The following is a 22,026-nucleotide window of genomic DNA, read 5'->3' as shown; positions in this document are numbered from 1 at the left end:
ATTTTTCATTTAAGTCTCTGAGCATGGTTTGTTTTCAGTCTCAGCTGGTGCTGCACACAAGTCCCACAGATCTTTCCATATTATTTCGCCCCTCCACTTCCACAAGGGAATTAAACCTTGGCAGGCAGGGGATTTGTATCATTTCAGCAGAGATCTCTGGGTGCAGCATCAGCCTTTTGCTTGTGTGCCTGGGATTAGCAAGACATTGCTGAGATCATCATATACATGTTCCACAGCCAGGACAGCTTTTGGTATCAAACAAGTAAAAAACCCAGGAGAGCTGCAGCGAGCAGCCCTTTAGAAAGGACCCTGTGTTTGTTTGAGAGGTAGTTCTGAAGATGGTCATCATTGCAAAGAAGTTCTGCAACTGCTTAAAAAGTTTTCAGCTGCAAGAGGTAAAAAAGATTGTAAGCAATCACTCACTCTTCCACAAATTTATATTAAATCTGTCCTATTAATCTGCTGTGAATTCTTGAGTCAACCAGGATTTCCATCCCAGCAGGCTGGGAGGATAAAAACCCCAGTGAGGTGTGTTTGTTCTGCCCAGAAAATCTCTACATTTAGGTTTCATTCTTTCAGATGTGCTGCTCATGCATTGTCATTGATTTCTATAAAAATATTGCTGAGCCAAAGAGCTGGAACTGCAGCCAAAGAACATTTGTTGTTTGCACCTCTCACAGGGCATAAAACACTCTTAAAGAGCATTTTAGAACAGGTTTGGGTGATTTTAGAAATGCAGTGCCTGATTTGCTGTAAACACCAGAGATTTGCATGTGCTCTGTGTAACTTCTGAGGAGAACAAGACTGAGGTGCCAGTGCTGGCAGCTCAACAAAGCAAAGCTCCCTCACAAATAAAAACTGCTTTTTATCTACTCAGACATTTTAAATTTTAGGCCAATTCCAACATCCTCAGCAGCAGCACTGGTTTCTGGTGATTTCAGAGCTCACCACGGTTTGGTTTCCTAAAAACAAGTGTGACTTTGAGGTTTGGCCATATCTGGTGAGCACAGGCACTGAAACTTTGCCCAACCCTGATAAACGACAGTGACACAGCCCAGGGTCCCCCACGTGGGGCTTGGACAAGTCCTGATCCCTTTCACAGGGAACTGAGCCACTCCAGGGTGTGTTTAAATGATTCCTCACAGGATATTTATCCTCACAGGATATTTATTGGCTCCAGGGTGTGCAAGAATGATTCCTCACAGGATATTTATTGGCTCTCCCACTTTGGGAATTCTGCATCAAACAATTCACCAAAAGCAAATGTTTTATGAAGAAATTGGGGATTAGTGATTGGAAATAAGACTCCAATATTCTCAGCTGTGTCTCCTGGGTTAGGAAGAAGTTTCCAGCCCAGTAAATCTGCTGAGGCTGCTTTTCCTTCTCACCCAAATTAGCAATTCACTTAACTACATATTTGATTTTCAAATATGGCAGTAGCAAGTAAGGAAGAGCAAGTCTTAAACAAACACCATGTGCAGTCAGGGCAGGCTGAACACATTTTCTAGATGAAAAGCCACAGTTTTGCCAGTTAATTGCTTTTTCTGCAGCTTCACAGCCCCAGCCTTAAGCAAAATTACTCATTGTGCCACAGGAGGAGTTCCCTCAGAGCCACCTCTTCCCACAAGTCACAGAATTATCAATATTATTCTAAATTTTTTATAGATAGAATGGTTTTGTACCAGGACCCTGCTGTGTGTTCCTGAGCCCTGAGCAGCACCCAGAACACCACCACTGCTCCTTCTGCCAGGCTCCAGCACCACCTTTTCTTCTCTATAAAATCCTTTTCCATGCATCCTGAAAGTTCCCTTCTCCTCTCTCACCTGCTGTGTTTTGTTATAAAGAAATGTAAAGGGCAGAAAAGGAAGAAGAAGATTTCTGAAAATGTGCCAGATCTATTAGATTCTACTAAAATCAAAGGCATCTTCTGCCACTTCCCTCCAGAATCCACTTCCCTGGTTCTTCATTCAAATAAAACTCCACTCAGCCTAGCAAAATTAAAAATCCCAGCCATGTGTTGTTGTGAGTGACCCAGGGCAGCCCATCCACGCTGCTTGCTGCAGGATAAGGGCCAGACTGTTATTTTAATATCATTACTAAGCTCACTGAATTGACACTTGCTCAACAAAACAACTCAGAAGAGCTCCACACATGAGAACTTCCATTTCAGCTCCTCAGTTTAAAGCCCTTTGGAGCTCTGGCTGAGTCTTTTTGCGTTTTTTTTGCGGGGTGTAATGACCCAGAGGGGCCAGAGCAGCCCCATCTCCTCAGGGGAAGGGTCTCCTACTGAACATTTGCTCATTTATCCTTAAAATCACCCTGGTTACTCCTTTGTTTGCATAGTGAGAGTCTCCTTCTTTGAGCATTCAAAACCTGCTGTGGAGAAAGTGATTACATTTCAAACCTTCTGTTCCTAAAAGCTCTAAATTGCATTTAAAGTCCTGCTCAGGCACCTGGCAAGGGATCAGATGGTTTTGGGGATGGACTTGAGCCATGGGAGGCTGCAAGGAACAACCCCAACAAGCTTGTGACAGGTCACACCACCCTGGCATGCTCTGGGGAGATAAAGGAAGAGGAAATACAAGCTCATGGAGTTCAAGAATGAAAAAATGTAAGCACCCAAACGCCTGAAGGAAGGCAATCAGAAACAAAGCAGCTCTTCCCATTAAATATTTCCATTTGGATCAGCCAGTTCTTGCACCTTATCAGCCTTTCCTGGTTATGTTTCCAGAGATTTTGTTGGGATTTCAGAGCACACTCCCAATTATTAATGTGTGTTTCCCCACCCTCCCTCATTTTCCAGTCACAGCCCTGGGCCTGAAAAAGTTCTACTTGTCTGACAGGGGTGGCATGTTTGCATTTTTATTAAAAGAGCTTCATGTAATTCAATGGAATTCACTCTACACAAAGAGATAATTTTTTGCAATTATCAGAATCTCAAACATGGATATAAACCAGCTCTTGAAGTTCAACATTTTTGTTTTAGAAACACAGGAAAAACAAAGAAACACACCTGGCAGAACTGATGATGGAAATCTGAGCTCCAAAGAAACAGCGAATTCAATCATTACCTGAACAAACTGGCCCACACTTGTGATGGAGCAGGCCTGATCCCAAATTCCCCTACAAGCTTTCCATAGATTTTTAGGGGGAAATAGCAAGTGTTACAGAAATTAACAGTTTTATTTAGATATATCCTGTGTTTCGTGGCATTTCATTTTTTCATGGCTGCATTGAAATTTTATCATCTGAATATTTTCTTTTCCAATAACAAATTCCTTTGGTGTCTACATCCCATCACAGTTTTTAAAATCCCAGGACAGAAAAGGGAAAAGCAACGCAGAGAAATAAAATTCTTCAAACTTAAGCAATTTGCAAATAACTTCCTAATGCATTACATTAATGCATTTGTGCTTTTGACAAGAGATTTAAAAACTTTCCCCTGGAACAGAAAGAGTTCAGCTGGAGACAACTAAAAACATGGAGTTTAAATCAAGTTCCTTTCCTGCCTTAAGCAAAAGAACCTGTTGAACCATGATAAATGGTTTGATTTCTAAACCAGCATTTTTAAACAGCACATCAGCCAAAGTGTCTCTGAACTCCCCAGCTGAGTGGGGTATGCACCAGGTGTGAGTGAAGCAACTGGATAAAATCAGCCCTTTAATGTGCACATTTCTGACTGACCTTCCAATATTCCACACTGAGCCCCTAACACAGAGTAAATCCATTCCAACCCTCTCCTTTCATTTCCTCCCAGGGCATGAACAGACAGTGAACACACACGGGGTATCCTGGGAACCCAGCACTCCCCACTAGCTGACCAGTTTGGGGAGCACAGTACACAGAGGGATGCTGCCACTGGGCTCAGTGGCCAGACTGGCCCTCAGCTTGCTGGGGACTGCAGCCACAGGAGGCAGCTTGTTAGCAATTCCTTGGAAGGAACCTGAATAGCTGGAAATCCTCCTGCCGGAGCTTTTCTCCAAGGCGGCCGCTTTGGGCACCCGTTTGCAGATCCAGGGGTGCCGCAGGGCCTGGCTGGGAATCATGCGTGCGGAGGGATCCCAGCTGAGGCAGTCCTTGAGGAAACCAGTGAACAAGGGGTCGTCACAGCCCTTCAGAGCTGTCACCCAGTCCTTGTTCCCCGGGGCACCCCTGACCTTGCCCCGGCGCGAGCGGCTCCCGCTCAGGGTCACCTTCCCGTCGGGCTGCGTCAGCACCGTGCAGTAACGGGGGTGACCCTTGGAGTTGATGAAGTTCTTGGCTCGTTTGGATTGATCCAAAAGCTTCTGAGGTGGCATTCCAAGAAGTTCCATGATACAGGCCAGCTGGTCTGCCTCGTCCTCTCCAGGGAAAAGAGGGTAGCCAGTCAAAAGCTCCACCAGAATGCAGCCAAAACTCCACATGTCTATGGGCATCCCATAGCGGCTCCCCAGGATCACCTCTGGCGCCCGATAAAACCGGGACTGGATGTAGGTGTAGACTCTTTGGTGCTCAAAACAGCTGGACCCAAAATCTATAACCTTGATTCCACTCCTCCCTTGCTGTTTTAGGAGGATATTTTCTGGCTTCAAGTCACAGTGGATGATTCTGTTTCTATAAAGGGCATCCAAACACTGCAGGATGGAGTGAGCGAACTTTCGAACCAACTGGAGGCTGAACCCCTGAAATTTATTCCTTTTAATCAGCTCATACAGGTTCATACTCAAGAGTTCAAAGGTCATGCAGATGTGGTTCCGAAAGGTGAAGCTCTCCAGCATGTGGATCACATTCATGCTGCCTGTTTTATCCTGCTTCTTCAGGTGCTCCAGGATCCTGATCTCCTCGGCAGCTTGCCGATGGAACCTCTTCTCATTGCGAACCATCTTTAAGGCCAGGTGTTGGTGGAGTTTGTGATCATAGACTTTAGCAACTTGTCCAAAACTGCCTTTTCCAATGATTTTGAGCACCTCATACCTGTAGGCCAGGTGGTCGTGGGGCACGTGGATGTAGCTGCCTTGGTCGTCGTCGTAGCCGCCGTTGTTGGGGCCGCCGATCACCCCCTGCCTCTTTTTGGCAGACGGCCCCACAAAATAAATCTCAGAGAAACTGAAGATCTCCTGCTGCTCATAAGGTGACAGCAGATGTTTGAATTGTTTGACAGCTTCCTCTGGAGCTTGGGAGACAGCTTTATGTGATTTCAAGGAGCTCCCATTGCCCCTGGCGCCCAGGCTCTCTAGGCTTTTCTCTTTGGACAGAGAAGGGAGAGATCTTTCTGGAGTAAGGCCTGCAGAGTGAAGAGTGCTGCTCCTTCTGTTGCCAGAGTCCTCAAATAACTGCTCCACTTTGACCTGATTTGCAGCCAGAGGGTGATCCTTCATTATGAGTTTGTTGATAGAAACCTACAAGGGAAAAAGTAGTTTAGTTTATCTTTTAAAGCACAGATTAAAAATAAAATCACTACCAACAGAAAATCGGTGACAGGGATGAGTTTGGCATTTATTAGGAACAAATATAAAATGCTGGGCTAAATGAAGTTACAAGCATAGTTATAGAAGGGTACACAAAGAGAAAGCAACTCCCTGAAACAGCACATGTGCTTTTAAATCCAGAAAGGGAAACCCTAGACAGCCAAAGACTCAAACAACCACAAAATACCCATCTCCAGCCTGTGCAGGGCCAGGGAACAGCTATGTTTAGCTTCAAACGTGGGTGCAGCAGCACAACCACCAACAGATGCAACTTGCACCTGTCTGGAGCAGGGAATGGAACGTGGATGTGCAGAGAACCAGGCTGCCAAAGGGACACAAAGCAACCCCAGCAGGTGACACATGGCTGCTGTGAGGCAGCTGCACGAGGAACAGCAGGAGGACAGGGCAAGGCAAGGTAAACCATCCTTTGGAATCTAAAAATTAATTGTGGGGCTTTAATTTCAAGGGGAAAACATCATCATATCCACACCTCTCTTTGAAATCATGGTGGAATTATAGAATATCCTGAGGTGGAAGGGACACACAAAAATCAACAAGTCCAACAAAATCCCTCCCAGCCCCTGAGAATGTTGTTCTGGAGCTCTGGCAGCCTTGGGGCTGTGCCCATGCCCTGGCAGCCTGTTCTGTGCCCCACCAACCTCTGGGGGAAGAACTTTTATCCAACCAACAGATGCAACTTGCACCTGTCTGGAGCAGGGAATGGAACGTGGATGTGCAGGGAAGCGGCAGGAGGATTGCACAGCCACAAAGCAACCCCAGCAGGTGACACATGGCTGCTGTGAGGCAGCTGCACGAGGAACAGCAGGAGGACAGGGCAAGGCAAGGTAAACCATCCTTTGGAATCTAAAAATTAATTGTGGGGCTTTAATTTCAAGGGGAAAACATCATCATCCTGTCCACACCTCTCTTTGAAATCATAGTGGAATTATAGAATATCCTGAGGTGGAAAGGACCCACAAAAATCATCAACAAAATCCCTCCCAGTCCCTGAGAATGTTGTTCTGGAGCTCTGGCAGCCTTGGGGCTGTGCCCATGCCCTGGCAGCCTGTTCTGTGCCCCACCAACCTCTGGGGGAAGAACTTTTATCCAACCAACAGATGCAACTTGCACCTGTCTGGAGCAGGGAATGGAACGTGGATGTGCAGAGAACCAGGCTGCCAAAGGGACACAAAGCAACCCCAGCAGGTGACACATGGCTGCTGTGAGGCAGCTGCACGAGGAGCAGCAGGAGGACAGGGCAAGGCAAGGTAAACCATCCTTTAGAATCTAAAAATTAATTGTGGGGCTTTAATTTCAAGGGGAAAACATCATCATATCCACACCTCTCTTTGAAATCATGGTGGAATTATAGAATATCCTGAGGTGGAAGGGACCCACAAAAATCAACAAGTCCAACAAAATCCCTCCCAGCCCCTGAGAACGTTGCTCTGGAGCCCTGGCAGCCTGTTCTGTGCCCCACCAACCTCTGGGGAAGAACTTTTATCCAACCAACAGATGCAACTTGCACCTGTCTGGAGCAGGGAATGGAACGTGGATGTGCAGGGAAGTGGCAGCAGGATTGCACAGCCACAAAGCAACCCCAGCAGGTGACACATGGCTGCTGTGAGGCAGCTGCACGAGGAACAGCAGGAGGACAGGGCAAGGCAAGGTAAACCATCCTTTAGAATCTAAAAATTAATTGTGGGGCTTTAATTTCAAGGGGAAAACATCATCATATCCACACCTCTCTTTGAAATCATGGTGGAATTATAGAGTATCCTGAGGTGGAAGGGACCCACAAAAATCATCAACAAAATTCTTCCCAGCCCCTGAGAGCGTTGTTCTGGAGCTCTGGCAGCCTTGGGGCTGTGCCCATGCCCTGGCAGCCTGTTCTGTGCCCCACCAACCTCTGGGGAAGAACTTTTATCCAAACTAAACCCCCCTGACACAGCTCCAGCCGTTTTCCTGGGTCCTGGCACCGTCACAGAGGGAAGAGAGAGCTGCACAACTCTCTTAACACACACTTGAATAACCAGGAACAACTCCCACTCCAACTCAGCTGAGAGCAGCCTGCGAGCACTCCCTCTTAGCACCATGTGCTAAAATATTTACATCTGAAACAAACCCATAGAAGGTGAGAAAAACACTGTGAAATTTTCCAGGCTTGTCATTTTACTATTTAGTAAATGCTGAACACCCCGGAGGTCAGTTCCCCACCAGCACTGCAGTTTTTCCTTTTCCTCCTTGCTGAGAGGCAGCACAGAGGTGTTGTCCCATCCCAGGCAGAACTAAAGAAGCCCTGACTGAAGCAGCAACATCTGTTTTCCATTTTGTCCTTTAATCTAAAAATAAAGATCTCAGACACATGCCAAACCAAATCCCTGAAAACCAAAATAACTACACAGGAATCAAACAAAAAAATATAAATAAACCTGCAGCCCCACGGCCATAAAACCAAATTCCTTTTTAGTTACATCCAGTCCAACATCTCAGCAGGGTCAGCAAATAAGGGAAGTGAATGTTCTCCCCAAAGCCAACTACACACAGCTCATAAAAGACTCTGTTTGTTGGTGCTGCCCTGAAATGTTAGTTCTTGCTCATAAGCACCAAAAAAAATGGGTATTTCCCTGCAGAAATCAGCTCTTATCAACATGGAGAGATCCTACCAAGCTCCACTCCTCCTATCAAGCCCAAAATGCAGCGTACTGGGAGGGACACGCCTAGCCAGAGCCTGCAATGAAAACAACAGAGCCCAGCCCTGCTAACTCGGGATAAACGCCTTTTTCTTGGAGCCTGCCTGAACCTCCGAGATAAGAATGACATTTTTTCAGAGCTGGCTCAAAGTCTCCTCAGTTAGCAGACTCAGACAGAAAGTTTACAAATAAACAGAAGATATAAACACAGAACTGGGGTGTCACACTTGAAATATTCTCCGCCCAAGAGCAGTAGCAGCTCTGCTTGTGCTGCTGCTCATAGCAAACATTTTGTACCTTTGAATCCCTAAATAAACCAGCAATTCATGATTCCATTTATCCTGGAACGATTTCTTAATGAAGGAATTATGGCTTTGGATTTCAAACCTGACTCAACGGTAGTAAGGTCTCAATTTTCATTCTTAGAGGGCTCCCAAAATCAGTTGCCACATGATGGTGAGACACAAATATAGCTCCATCTTCACTTGAACTCAGGAGAGCTGCACTCAGATGACTCCTGGGTAACACCAGCTTTCTTTCAACAGCTTTATTTTACAAATCCCAGCCTCCACAAGTTTTTTATTTAATTGCTGAAGTGCAGGCGAGAAATGAGGCTGACAACACCAGTGGCACCCTGTTGAAAACTCTCCCTGATAAAACTTCATTTTCACTGACAAGGAAACAGTTACTGCAATTCCTACACAAGCTGGTTTGCAGAGATGCTCTGAATTAAACAGACTGAATCCAGCCCATGTGTTCTCAAAGCACAGAGATTTTGTGTTCTCTGCAGGTTCACATGAAGGAATGGGCAGCTGCAGTCACCAACACTCCTCAATTCTCATGGAACATTACATTATAATAAAACATCTTGCAAGAAAACCAAAACTCCCATTAATGGGTATTTTAAATATTTTTAAATACCCATTTAATGGGCATTTTTCCATTAAAACTCAGCAGCACCATTTTCAGCCTCAGCTCCTGCTTGCCTGATACAACTGAGGTTGGATTTTATTGATACATCACCACACAAACTGGGCATGCTAAAACTCCTTAAGCTTGCCCTAAGAAGTTAACAGGCTTCAAGGAAAAAAACACAGATGAAGACAAATCAAACAAAATATTCATGGGTTTATATTTATTTCACTGGGTTTATATTTATTTCATCAACTAAACTATTTATTTAGTTCCACTCTACTGACTTGTACTCAGTTATGAACAAATGAAGTCACACTACAGCTTAAAACACTGCAGCTGAAATGTTTCCATATCCCTGCACACAAAAAACCCCAACCCACCACTCTTCAAACCCTGCTGCTCCACAGAACTCCAAATTCCTTCTGTTCCCCCTCCACATTTCCAAAAAGGGGAAAAAAAATCCAGACTCATGCCCTTGAGTTTGCACAGACCAAATTTGTTACAACAAAATCCCACAAGGTGATGATTTCCAAATGCATTCCCCACTCAGGGCAATGTCTATTTTCACTTTTTAGAAAGTGAGAGGTTTTTTTTTTCAAGCTTAAGCTCCTTCCCTTCTGCCAGAACTCAACAAGAGCCAGAACACATTTAAAACCCACCTAAAGGACAGATCAGTGTACAAAAGTACAGCTGAACACGAGCACTACTGAGCCAATTAAAGGGAAAAAAATCTCCCAGCTCCACATCTGCTGAGGGAACAGAGCCCTGATGAAAGAGCCCGGCAACACCTTCAGCTCAGGACTATTTTAGTAGCAAAAGAAGTGACAGATAATGCCCAAGTTTTCAGAGCAGAAAGGTACTTTTGTGAGGTGTTTGGCAGCCACACAGACTCACACTGCTCCTATGTTACTTACCCGTCAGAATTTTCATGAGGCAAACTAAAATGGGAACGTGCAGGAGGAGGCAGAGCAAAGCGTGTGTGGATTGACTTGTCAGAGTACAAGGTGACACGGCACAACGCTTCAAGCCTTTGTAAAGTAACTTTTTTTTTAATTAAAACACGAGCTGAGGGCAGTAAGATGGGATTCCTGAGGCTGCCAGCAAGTTCTGCACTGAACGCAGCACATCATTTTCATGCTCAGGAAAAACAATAATGTTAAGAAGCCTCTACAAAGCTGCAAAATGCCACTTTTAAAATGTATTCTCTGTAGGGAGGTATCAGAGCCCCACACAGCTCTCACTCCCACACAGCACAACGTGAAGACACAGATGACTTTAAAATACTCACATGAGGTCTTGAAAGGGAAGGAATTCCCGAGGGGCTCCGTTCTTCATTTGTAGGCTCTGGGTATCTACACTCATCTATCCTCATATAGGAGTCGTATAATCCATCTCCAATCCTGGCTGGAACGGTCCCACACACAAACCAGTTATTCACCACAATTCACACCGACAGAGACAGAGCCAAACGCTTAAATGCACATTTAGTCTGTAAAATCATCGATTCTCCTTCATTCATTAAATGATCTTTGGAATTTAACTGAATTTTCAAACCGCAGGAGTGCGATGCTTCTGGGAAATCTTAATTCGAGATACTTTTAATTTAGAGGTTCTTTTTTGTTAATCAACTTCTGCAGTGCAAAAAGAATACATCCCTAAGAATCACTGACCACCATTCTCCCCGCTTCCCCTTAATCAGGATAATCCCAAACGAGCAGAAAACGAGCAAATACTTAAACACTTGATAGGACTATCCTTTAAAGCAGGTTATCCCTTAAAAATGAGATGTGAGATTACAGCTGCAAAACGTGGGGAAGGAAAAAAAATAAGGCGGCGTCTCTCGCTGTCGACTGCTCAAAAACTTAAAATCGCGACGCCTATCGCGACAGACCCGACGGACGGCTGGGACCACGCGGGGGGCTCGGCGGCCACCGACCCAAACCGCATCCCGCCCTTTCCCCCAACCCCGCGGGACCCCCGGCCGCCCCCTCCTCCTCCTCACCCGCGGCGAGAGGCCCGTCCGGCTTCCTGCCGAGCAGCATCGTGTCGGGGGGGCCCCGGCGCGGACCCCATTCCCGGCGGGTGCCGCTGCCCAACGCGGCCGCTCGGCCCCGGCCCGGCCCGGCCGTTGCCCCGGGAACGGCCCCCGCCCGCCGCCCGCCCGCGCCTGCGCAGCGCTGCCGGGGCGGGATCGCGCCCGGGGCTGCGGAGCTCCAGCGCTGGCTTCGGTTCTCCCCTCAGCTAAACCCGCCCCGTGAGACCCCCGCTGCCGGGCCTGCGCCTTCTTCCCTGAGCTAAACCGCCCTACGGGATCCTCGCTCCCGGGGGCTGAGGAGCTCCGGCGCTCAGCTCGGTTCTCCCCTGAGCTAAACCCGCCTCGCAGGACACTCGGGGCTGCGGCGCTCCAGCGCTCGCCTCGCTTCTCCCCTGAGCTAAACCTGCCCTACGGGACCCCCGCACCCGGGGCTGCGGAGCTCCAGCGCTCCCTCGCTTGTCCCCTCAGCCGAACCCGCCCCGCGGGACCTCCGCACACCGCGGAGTGCTCGGCCTGGGGGAGAGGAGGCCGCCGGGGCGGGATCGCGCCCGGGGTGGCGGAGCTCCAGCTCTCGCTTCGCTTCTCCCCTCAGCCAAACCCCGCACCGGGGCTGCGGTGCTCCAGCGCTCGCCTCGTTTCTCTCCTCAGCCGAACTCGCTCCGCGAGGCCCCCACACACCGCGGGGTGCTCGGCATGGAGGAATGGAACCTCCTCACACCGAGGTGTGGAAGCAACGCTCAGTAGTAACGTGGCTGGGAAGAGATGGATGGAGGCAAAATGCTGAGTGCTGCATGTAGGGGGCTCTGGGACAGCACAAGCTGCCCGACCCTGCCAGCCGCTTTGCAGGAATTGGAGTAAAAAGTCCAGGACAACGTTCAGGTCCCCACGAGCAGCCATGGATTTCATGTTACCGAGGGAGTTATAGAGCTGGAGGCATCGGTGGTTTTGAAACATGACAGCTCTCTAATGAGATGTAGGAGGTGTATTTATTTCCACAAACTGCCCTTAAATTAATGAAAAAATTTTAAAAAATCAAGTGGAGTTTGACTTTCTGGTTCTGCACAACTCCCTGCCAGGAGGGGACAGCCAGGGGATCTTATCCCAGGGAACAGGACAGGAGGAGAAGGAACGGCCTCAGGCTGGGCTGGGGATGCTCAGGTTGGACATCAGCAGGAATTTCCTCATGGAAGGGGCTGCCCAGGGGGGTTTGGAGTGCCCATCCCTGGAGGTGTCCAAGGGAGGATGGATGTGGCACTCAGTGCTCTGGGCTGGGGACAATGTGGGCATCGAGCACAGACTGGACTCCATGATCCTGGAGGGATTTTCCAATCTCCGTAACTGTGATCCTGGGAAGGCTCCAATTACTACAACACTCCTGTAACATTCCTACCCATTCCACACTCTCGATTTCCAGCTAGAAATCGATCAGGAAGACGCAAGCAAATTATAAATCACAGCAAGAATGCCCAGCTGCCAGGGTACATTAACCAGAAAACAGCTCCGAAGTTTAAGCACAAAAGAACCCCCACATTTCTGAGAACCCCTCGTGTGGAGGAGCCTGGGGGGTGCCGTGGGGGGACCCCAGAGCCTGGCGGGGAGACCGAGACCCCGTCAGGGAGCCGGGGTGCGGAGACTGAAACCCCTCAAGGAACTGGGGCAGGGGGACCAGGACCCCCGCAAGGAGCTGGGATGGGGAGACCGAGACCCCCTCAAGGAGCCAGGGTGGGGAGACCGAGACCCCCTCAAGGAGCTGGGGTGGGGAGACTGCGACCCCCTCAAGGAGCTGGGGCGGGGGTCTCCAACGCGGGCAATGGTGACCGGGCCCCCTCAAGGAGTCAGAGCGGGGTGACCGGGACCCCCTCAAGGAGTCCGGGCAGGGGCACAGGCGCCTCTCAGGGAGCTGGGGCGGGGGTCCCCAACGCGGGCGAGAGGGCCCGGGAGCCCTGAAGGCGGCGGGGCGGGGGTCGCGGGGGCTCGGCGCGGCCGGGCGCCGTTTCCAGCCGGACGCTTTATGGGCGCGGACGGCGCCATGGCGGCCGCCGCAGGCTGAGGGGACGGCGCGGGCCCGCCATGTTCGCCAGGGCGTTCCGCGTGAGGGCCAACACCAGCATCAAGGGCTCGGACCGGTGAGTGCCGCGCCGGGACCCCGCAGGGCTCCCCGCCGGGCCGGGGGGACGGGCGGGGCCCGGCCCCGGGGTCGCGGTGTTGGGCGGCGATGCCCCGGGAGCAGCTGCTTTCACCCCCTGCTTGTGATACACTCCCGGGCTGAGCACGGAGTGTATATTTCGCTGGAAGATGTTGCCATAATTAAGCCAGGTTTAATTGAAATATTATGCCAAGGCCTGGATGAAGCCTTCGGTGCTTATTTATAGCAGCGTTCAGTGTCTAATGGGGCTGTGAGATGAAGAGGGGGTTTGGATAAGGACGTGCAGTGACAGGATTAGAGGGAATGGCTTTAAACTGAAACAGGGTAGGTTTATATAGGATATTAGGAAGAAATTATTCCTTGCGAGGGTGGGCAGGCCCTGGCACAGGTGCCCAGAGCAGCTGTGGCTGCCCTGGATCCCTGGCAGTGCCCAAGGCCAGGCTGGACAGGGCTTGGAGCCACCTGGAATAGTGGAAGGTGTCCCTGCCATGGCAGGGGTGGGACTTGATGAGATTTAAAAGTCTCTTTTAACCCGAACCATCTGTAATTCTCTAATTCTTTATGTTCCTGAGCAGCACTGCTGGGCTGACCTCCTGATTGTTCAGGTTCACTGGACACTGCTGTGAATGACCACAAACCCCCGTGCTGGTCACTGGGGTTTAAACTTCAATTAAAACTGGGGGACAGGGAAATCTGGCTGTCCCCTGCTCCAGCTGTGGGTGACAGGCGGGGCAGAGCCAGTGTGGCACTCCCAGGGTGAAATCACAGCACAAAACAGAGGCACGGGCAGCAAACAGAAGCTGAAAGCAGATGTTTAAAGAAGATAAGAGCAGGGCAAGTGTATTCAGACTTTTCATGGTTTGTAAACCCAGACACAAATGCTCCAAATTATCTCCTGTGAAGAGGTGGGAATCTCAGGAACAGCCAACAAAACAGAACAGCAGATGTAGGAATTAGTCTGAGGGATGGCCTAGGCAGCTTTGTAACACATCTGGGATTTTGTCATTGCAGGAGGAAGCTACGAAGTGATGTGGCAGCAGCTTTTCCCAGCCTGAGCCCTGAACAAGTGGCTGAGTTGGTTCCAAACAAGGAAGAGCTCAATGTCATCAAAATATACTCTCACAAAGGGGAGGCCATCACTGTTTACATGAACCACAGGAACCCAATCCTGTTTGAAGTTGAGAAAGTTCTGTATCCAACAGGTAGGGGGAAGGGATTGGAGCAATCCTCCCTCTTTGCTTACCTTCCCAATTAATTATTGTGGCATTGTTTTGATTTCACATTTCTTTATTGTCCAATTAAGTGCTTTATTATCTAATTAAGTTTAATCTCCTTGATTATCCAATGAGAGTTTAATCTTAAAGATGAAAAGAAACAGCATCTAGAAATGTTCTTAATGATGCATTTTTTTATTTACTTCTGTTTTGGGACAGTGTACACTCTGTGGGTCTACCCAGACCTTCTCCCTGCCTTTACAACATGGCCCCCAGTGCTACAGAAACTTGCAGGAGGTGCAGGTAAGACCAGAACTTTGGTTGGAGTTGCTTTCAGGGCTTTTTAGGTGTTTTCCTTCACAGTGGCAAAAATGTACCTGGAACAAGCAGAAGGAATGAATACTCAAAAATAATTGGTGGTGGTGTCTTAAAAAGGAAATAAATTAACTGTAAAAAGAGTTTGTGAACGAAGGAAAGTAGGTGAAGGTGTTTAAAGCAGTAACCTGCTCAGTGTGGGAGGCTGAGATTTGGAAATCCCTTCTGAGGGTGATGAGCAGCCCTGAACTGGGACACAGAGCTGCCTGTGCCATTGGTCTGTCCCTTTGAAAGCTCCTCTGCTGCCACCCTGCTTCCTGCCAGTGCCCGGGGGAACAAGCTCATCCTGTGGATAGGAAGGAAATTCATTTGGGAAGCTGCAATCACTGTCAGCCAGCCTGTGGATTGTGCAGGTGGGGTTGGAGCTGAATTCCTGGGTTACTGGCTCTACCAGCTCATTATGGATCAAGACTAACAGGAAAGAACTCTGTTCTCTGGAACCTGCTTTGGATGCAGTTCAGACTCAGGAGAATCAACCCATTATAAACTTTAAATTGCTGAACTGCTTCAGTTTAAATTGCTGAACTGCTCAAGCAGAAAAAGATTAAATTCGAGCTGTTGCAGCCTTGATCTGTACCTGGAAGTGCTCACGTAGGAAGAGATGTCTTTTTCCATGACACAGCATCCAAAGTGGAACTCAGCTCTCTCTGCTTTGTTTGCTTTTGGGGAAAACGAAGTGCTGTGATAGACATCTGAGAGAGCCTCGTTTGCTTTTGGGGAAAACGAAGTGCTGTGATAGACATCTGAGAGAGCCTCGCTGCTGGCTTGTAGTGCCCCAGTTTCTGGGCAGAAAGACTCGCTAATGGGGCAGGACATTGATGAAAGAGCCCTGCGGGTCATTCATCGCCCCTGGCAACCAGGCTACCTCTGTGCAGGATCCAACGATAAGGAGCTGGCCAGGGACAATGGGCACAAAGGCAGGGGAGAGGTAGAGCCGGTCCTCAGGAGGGAGAGGAAAGGCACCACTTCATACTGGAGCTCTGCAGGAGATTCAGTTCCCAAAAGCAGCATGTTTTGGGATATCTCTTCCATAAATTCAAATACCTGCTGTCTGCCCTGGTAATTTGCATAATTAATGCTGCTTATGTGGTCACATTAAGGCCTTGATGTGGTTTCTGTCCCCAGCCATGTGGAGCTCAGTTGCAGAATTCATTCTAGACTTGATAAAAATACTTGTGACAATCAACAGGGGAGGAATCTTGGCTTCTTCAGGCTCCACATTAAATCAGGGATGCTGAGAAAAATCTGAGTGAGATAAGTACAAAACCAAACCGTGGAACAGCTCAGGAGTCTGCAGAGCTGCAGTGAGGGGAAGCAGCTGCTGCTCCCACCCTTTGGTGGGGACATCGTGCCACACCTGCAGCATGGACAGCTCTGCTTTGCTCTCAGCCCAGTCTGGCCATCCCAGCTGTGGGAAGCAGGAGGAAGCAGGGCTGTGATTTCTGTCCCAAACAGCAAAGAGGCTGTTTCTCATCTCCCTGAGAATCCCCAGCTGGCTGCAGCTGATGTGGCACATTCAGGAGGGATGGGGCAGCAGTGGCAGCTTTGAGGCAATTCTGTCTCCAGGGAAAAAGCTGCTGGGGTAACCTTCCCTTGGGAAGGGTAAATGGGTTATTGCTGGTGCTTCTTGTTCCTTTCCATGCCATCAATGAAGAGCTTTGCTGGGAGCTGGTTAAAAACAGTCCTCAGGTCTGACAGGGCTGAGCAAGCTTCACTCTCTGCAGTTTTTTGGGATGTGCCCAGCAGCCTTATGGATCGGATCCCTCACTCCACGGGGGAAAAGCGGTGCTTTAGGAGGAGAAACAGAATCCTGTTCTCCCTGGCGTGTGCTCAGCGCGTGGTTTTGCTGAGTAACGGGAGGGAGGGGGGCGGAGGAGGCGGTGCCTGAGCGTTTCATTGAGAAATGGATGCGCTTCATTCTTCCCGCAGACCTGATGCTGCCAGGAGTTGTGGTGCCACCTTCTGGCCTCCCTCAAGTGACACGGGGCACGCTCTGTGCTGTCACCCTGCTGGGAAACAGGTACAGAGCATTCTCCAATCCACAGCCGGTCCAGAAACTAAAAATGAAGTGAAGAATTTTGAAGAAATCAAAGCAGAAGTGTTGTCTTCGAAGAGCCTCAGCAGTGGAAGATATAGGAGGAAAAAAAAAATCTTAATTTTATGGGTTAGGAAATGTTTGAGCTGAAGCTTTGTAAATTGGTTCTTTTGGACCAATGTTTTTAACAAAATATTGAATTCTGCACAATTATCTTTGTGTCTATGTGGAAATTCTGAGTGAGGGAGTGCTAAAATTGGTTTTCTCTCACTGCTGGTCCCTGGCAGTGCATGTGCTTCTTGTAATTTATTAAAAGCAAGAATGTGTCACTGCACAACCTTCACTTCATCCAGGCTCAGGATTCTTTAGAAAACCTTACATACCAGAAGAATAACCAGAAAATATGAAGTTGCTTGAAAACTTGTAAAGAGCAGGGTGGTTGTAAAATAGATTCAGTCTGACACATTAGCACAGGGTGTTTGTGTTGTCCTGCTCCAACATTCCCTTCTTTCCCCAGAGCTCCCGTGGCAGTTGGAGTTGCCACCATGTCCACGGAGGAGATGCTGGCTGCTGGCATGAAGGGCAAGGGCTTTGCTGTGCTGCACACCCACCTGGATCACCTCTGGTGGGTAACTGCCAGCCCTTGGGCAAAATGGGCTACAGCTTCTTGTGTTTACTGAAAGCCAAATCTGTCAGGCCAGCTTAGTGAATTATTTGGGTACAGCTTAGATAGAAACTTTATTTAGAATTTATGGAGGAGGATGAGTTCAAAGTAAATTTTACAGTTCAGAGATTGCAGTAAAAGACCCATGCAGGTGCCACTTCCTTTATTCAGGGTGACATCTGTTCACTGTCCTGTGGTTGAAAGCAGCAAAAGGAAAGCTGTGTTCTGCTTTTTCTTCCTTTTGTAGGGAATATGGTGACAAATCTTCTCCTCCTACCTTAGCTCCCTTGGGAACAGATTGTGCTGCAGTGGAGAGTGCTGGAGGCCAGGAGGAGCTGCAGGGGAAGGAGCCAGAGCAGCACGTGGACATCAGGGATTTGAGCCTGAGGGACAGAGACCCTTGTGCAGAGCTGCTGGGGAAGGAGGAGCTCCATGAGCACAGAGCTGCAGAACCAGCTGAGGATGCCAGCACACAGCACCAGCAGGAGGCTGAGGACAGCAGGACCCCACAAGGTATTTTTGTATCCCACTGAAACCAAACCGTGCCCTTTGGTTTGCTGAAGCTCACAGACAACTCACTGGTACCTGTCCTTTTTTCTCCCTGCAGAGCAAATGGATGCTTTGTTTAATCAGTGCTTTTTCCATGCCTTAAAATGCAGAGTAAAGAAATCAGATCTCCCTCTGCTCACCAGCACATTTCTAGGCAGCCACATGGTCTCCTGCTGGTACGTGGGAAGGAGATGGAATTGGGATTTGCATGCTGGGATTTGGTCTTTAAAATGTGGAGATTGTGTGGGATATTTAGGAAATAGGTTTTGAGTAAAAAATAAAATCCAGCTCTTAAATAAGATTATGCTCAATTCTGCCATCAAGAACTTTGATCAAATACAATCTTTATATTAAATACTTGGATGTAAGGATTGCCATCAAGTACTTTGATGAAATACAATCCTTATATTAAATATTTGAATGTAAGGATTGTCCAGACCTGGATTTGCACTTGGGAGCCAGCTTGACTTGGCTGACATTGGTTTCATCATGGTTTGTCACCTGAGTGACTGCTTGCCTGCCCACAGGAACATCAGCACTAATTTCACTCATCACATTCTATTTATCAACTTCTTTGGAGTAATTCTTTCTCTGTGTGATTTATGTTCCTGCTGTTAAGAAACTTCTAGCATAAGTAGCAAGATTTAAGAAGAAATGAAGGGTGACTTATAACTAAGATTTTTTAAAAAATCTTATAACTAAAGAACTTTTAAAAAATCCATTTATAGCCCTGCTGGAAAACAACTGGACATAAAGAAATCAAGCTATAAGAAGGTGAGATTTTTTTGGGTGTTGTTTTTTAAAATTAATTTTAATAAGTAACAGAAGAAGAGAAAAAGTTTAAAACACAAGAGCAGGAGTTTAAAATGCTTGACTCCACATTTCTGATTGCAGTTCTCTAAATTCCTGCAATGCATGCAGCACCAGAGGATCTTACAGGTGAAGGAGCTGAGCAAAGGTGTGGAGAGCATCGTGGACGTGGACTGGAAACACCCAGAGTAGGTAGAATAATGTCACAGTCTTTAAAAGAATTTGGAATCTCTGAAAGAAGGGAGTGGAATCTGCTGCCTCCAGCTCTGTTCCATCCCTTCTACTCACACCAAACAATTCTTGTGGCAGCATTAAAGCATTTGCAGTGCCTGAAGGATTCTCCTCAGCCTCTGCTGCCCAAGACAGCAAAAGTGAAGAGGGAGAACAAGTGTACCATGCTCCTGAAATCATTCCACTCTATGGGGTCTCCACAAAAATGATCCCACTCTTTCAGGAATCTGGACACAGGTAAGCACAAAAAAAATGAAGAGAGACACCAACAAAAGTGTAGTTGCTTTTTCTTACTGCCAGAACCCAACTCCCAAATACTCTGAGTTAAAAATTCTCTTTGTCCTCAGAAAAGGCAGCATCCTGTCAAGCAGTGAGGTGAGAAACATCATCATTAACTATGTGAAGAGTAATGAGTTGGTTGATGAAACAAACAAAAAGTGAGTACAGGTGGAAGTTTTCCTCCCCTGCTTCCACAGGAGAAGCTGAAATTAGAGGAAAAAAAATGACCTGGTTTGTTCCTCTGTGTGCTTTTGTTTTGCAGCTTTGTAAAGGTGAATGCCATTCTGTGTGACTGCCTGTTGGATAAATCAGAGCAGGATGAGATCTCACACCTTAAATGGGATGAACTCTTGAGCAGGTGATTGTTCCCTCATATCCCTTCCCAGAACTGCACAGATTTATTGCCTGCAACTGAAACCCCGTGCTGGGAGCTGCCTGATTTGTAATTTCCTGGAGATAAATAGGAACAAGATGAGATCTCACACCTTAAATGGGACAAGCTTTTGAGCAGGTGCTTGTTCCAGTCTCCCTCCCCAGAATGACACAGATATTGCTCTGTGCAGGTGCCTGGAACGACTGCAGCCCTTCCACCAGGTGACATTTTCTGGACAAGAGCCCGTGGTGAGGAAAGGAAACATCGAGCCCATCGACATCAGCATAGCCCAGAGATCATCAAACAAGAAGGTGAAAAAACACAATTAAATGAGGGGGTTGAGTAGATAAATCCCAGATCCTGGGCCAGCTTTGGCAATCATTATTAACCCTCAGCAGGGATATTTCAGTCCTGACTAGCTTCTAATCATTATTAACCCTGCAGCAATGATGCTTCCAATAATTTTTTAACCCTTCAGCAGTGATGTTTCCAAATGTTATTTAACCCTTCAGCAGTGATGTTTCTAACCATTATTTAACCCTTTAGCAGTGATGAGTCCAATTATCATTTAACCCTTCAGCAGTGGTGTTTCCAATTATTATTTAATCCTTCAGCAGTGATGTTTCCAATAATTTTAACCCTTCAGCAGTGATGTTTCCAATCATTATTTAACCCCTTAGCAGTTACATTTCTAATCATTATTAATTGCTCAGCAATGATGTTTCTAATTATTATTTAACCCCTCAGCGGTGATGTTTCCAATTATTATTTAACCCTTCAGCAGTGATGTTTCCAATTATTATTTAATCCTTCAGCAGTGATGTTTCCAATAATTTTAACCCTTCAGCAGTGATGTTTCCAATTTATCATTTAACCCTTCAGCAGTGATGTTTCCAATCATTATGAATCCTTCAGCAGTGATATTTTGAATATTTTTTAACCCTTCAGCAGTGATGTTTCCAATAATTTTTACCCCTCAGCAGTGATGTTTCCAAGCATTATTATGTTTCCAATCATTATTAACCCCTTAGCAGTTATATTTCTAATCATTATTATTATGTTTCCAATCATTTTTAACCCCTCAACAGTTATATTTCCAATCATTATTAACCCTTCAGCAATGATGTTTCCAATTATTATTTAACCCCCTCAGGAGAGATATTTCCAATCATTATCTCTTGACCAATGATGTTTCTAATTATTATTTAACCCTTCAGCAGTGATGTTTCCAGTCCTTACTAGTTTCCAATCATTATTAACCTCTCTCAGCACTGATCTTTCCAATCATTTTTTAACCCTTCAGCAGTGATGTTTCCAATTATTATTAACCCTTCACAGTTAATTTTGAATATTATTAACCCTTCAGCAGTGATGTTTCCAATTATTATTAACCCGTCAGCAGTGATATTTCTAGTCCTAACTAGTTTTCAATCATTTTTAACCCTTCAGTAGTGATGTTTGCAATCATTATTAACACTCAGCAGTGACATTTCCAATAATTTTTAACCCTTCCCCAGTGATGTTTCTAATCATGATTAACCCCTCAGCAATGATGTTTCCAATAATTTTTAACCCTTCCCCAGTGATGTTTCTAATCATGATTAACCCCTCAGCAATGATGTTTCCAATAATTTTTAACCCTTCAGCAGTGATGTTTCCAATCATTATTAATCCCCACAGGTGACAATTATCAAGAACCTTGAGCTCTATGGTCTGGACCCACAGTGTGTGGCCAACACCCTCCAACAGAAGGTCCAAGCCAGCGCCACCATCAGCCCAGCACCAGGAACAAAGGACAGAGTCCAGGTCCAGATCCAAGGCAACCAAATCCATCACCTGGCCAAGATGCTGCTCGGTAAGATCATTCTGGAAGTGGGCTGGTTACAGCAAAACTGAGATTTTTTTAAAATTCTTTAAGTCTTCCTTAGCTGAAGTGAGCTCTTGGTTGTGTTGCAGAAGAGTATCAGCTACCTCGGAAATACATCCAGGGCCTGGACAAGGCTCCGAAGCTTGGCCGCAAGAAGTAGGAGAAAAATCGACTGCAAGGATTGCTCAGCTCTCATTATTGTCATTATTTATACACGGGTTTGCTGCCAGCAAATCAAGGATCATGCACAGGCCCTGCTCATTCCACAATGAGTCCTGGATGTTTACAAGGTCTGGAATTCACCCAAATAATAACAGTGCTCCAGGTGTTCCTTTTTCATAAAAATAAAAAGCTCAATAAACCCCTTGGCATTATCCTGTTGTGTTTTTTTGA

At 47.1% G+C, this 22,026-nt stretch overlaps 2 protein-coding genes across 3 annotated transcripts; one reads left to right on the top strand and one right to left on the bottom strand.

Annotated features, from left to right (window-relative positions):
* Positions 1-2,848: 2,848 nt before the first annotated feature.
* Positions 2,849-11,187, bottom strand: DYRK3 (dual specificity tyrosine phosphorylation regulated kinase 3). 2 transcript variants are annotated; one of them, XM_064733134.1, is made up of 3 exons: positions 11,062-11,187; positions 10,344-10,459; positions 2,849-5,378 (listed from the first exon to the last, which is right to left on the bottom strand). In XM_064733134.1, the coding sequence occupies exons 1-3, from the start codon at positions 11,126-11,128 to the stop codon at positions 3,813-3,815; spliced, it is 1,749 nt and encodes a 582-aa protein (XP_064589204.1). In that variant the 5' UTR covers positions 11,129-11,187; the 3' UTR covers positions 2,849-3,812. The 2 variants fall into 2 exon arrangements, with proteins under 2 accessions (XP_064589204.1, XP_064589202.1); XM_064733132.1 differs by having other exon boundaries at positions 11,058-11,176.
* A 1,898-nt stretch (positions 11,188-13,085) lies between these two features.
* On the top strand, positions 13,086-22,007 carry EIF2D (eukaryotic translation initiation factor 2D). The gene is made up of 15 exons (XM_064733223.1): positions 13,086-13,216; positions 14,248-14,438; positions 14,670-14,753; positions 16,755-16,845; positions 17,378-17,485; positions 17,772-18,037; positions 18,132-18,249; positions 18,802-18,847; positions 18,968-19,071; positions 19,193-19,351; positions 19,462-19,551; positions 19,656-19,751; positions 19,957-20,077; positions 21,447-21,621; positions 21,723-22,007. Exons 1-15 carry the CDS (start codon positions 13,161-13,163, stop codon positions 21,791-21,793), a joined length of 1,776 nt encoding a protein of 591 aa, XP_064589293.1. The 5' UTR covers positions 13,086-13,160; the 3' UTR covers positions 21,794-22,007.
* Positions 22,008-22,026: the final 19 nt, after the last annotated feature.

Source organism: Zonotrichia leucophrys, chromosome 26 (genome assembly GCF_028769735.1).
Source record: "Zonotrichia leucophrys gambelii isolate GWCS_2022_RI chromosome 26, RI_Zleu_2.0, whole genome shotgun sequence".
Classification (NCBI taxonomy): domain Eukaryota; kingdom Metazoa; phylum Chordata; class Aves; order Passeriformes; family Passerellidae; genus Zonotrichia; species Zonotrichia leucophrys.
This window is presented reverse-complemented; position numbering and strand designations above follow the sequence as displayed.

Bases quoted from the DNA above. Each gene is read 5' to 3' on its own strand.
- DYRK3 (XM_064733134.1), bottom strand. From the start codon at position 11,128: ATGGGGTCCGCGCCGGGGCCCCCCCGACACGATGCTGCTCGGCAGGAA. The intron at 10,460-11,061 runs GCGGGTGAGGAG...GGACCGTTCCAG, and splicing joins AGCCGGACGGGCCTCTCGCC to CCAGGATTGGAGATGGATTA. The intron at 5,379-10,343 runs GTGAGTATTTTA...TTTCCCTTGTAG, and splicing joins CTTCCCTTTCAAGACCTCAT to GTTTCTATCAACAAACTCAT.
- EIF2D (XM_064733223.1), top strand. From the start codon at position 13,161: ATGTTCGCCAGGGCGTTCCGCGTGAGGGCCAACACCAGCATCAAGGGC. The intron at 18,038-18,131 runs GTATTTTTGTAT...TTCTCCCTGCAG, and splicing joins GGACAGCAGGACCCCACAAG to AGCAAATGGATGCTTTGTTT. The intron at 18,848-18,967 runs GTGAGATTTTTT...TTCTGATTGCAG, and splicing joins AGAAATCAAGCTATAAGAAG to TTCTCTAAATTCCTGCAATG.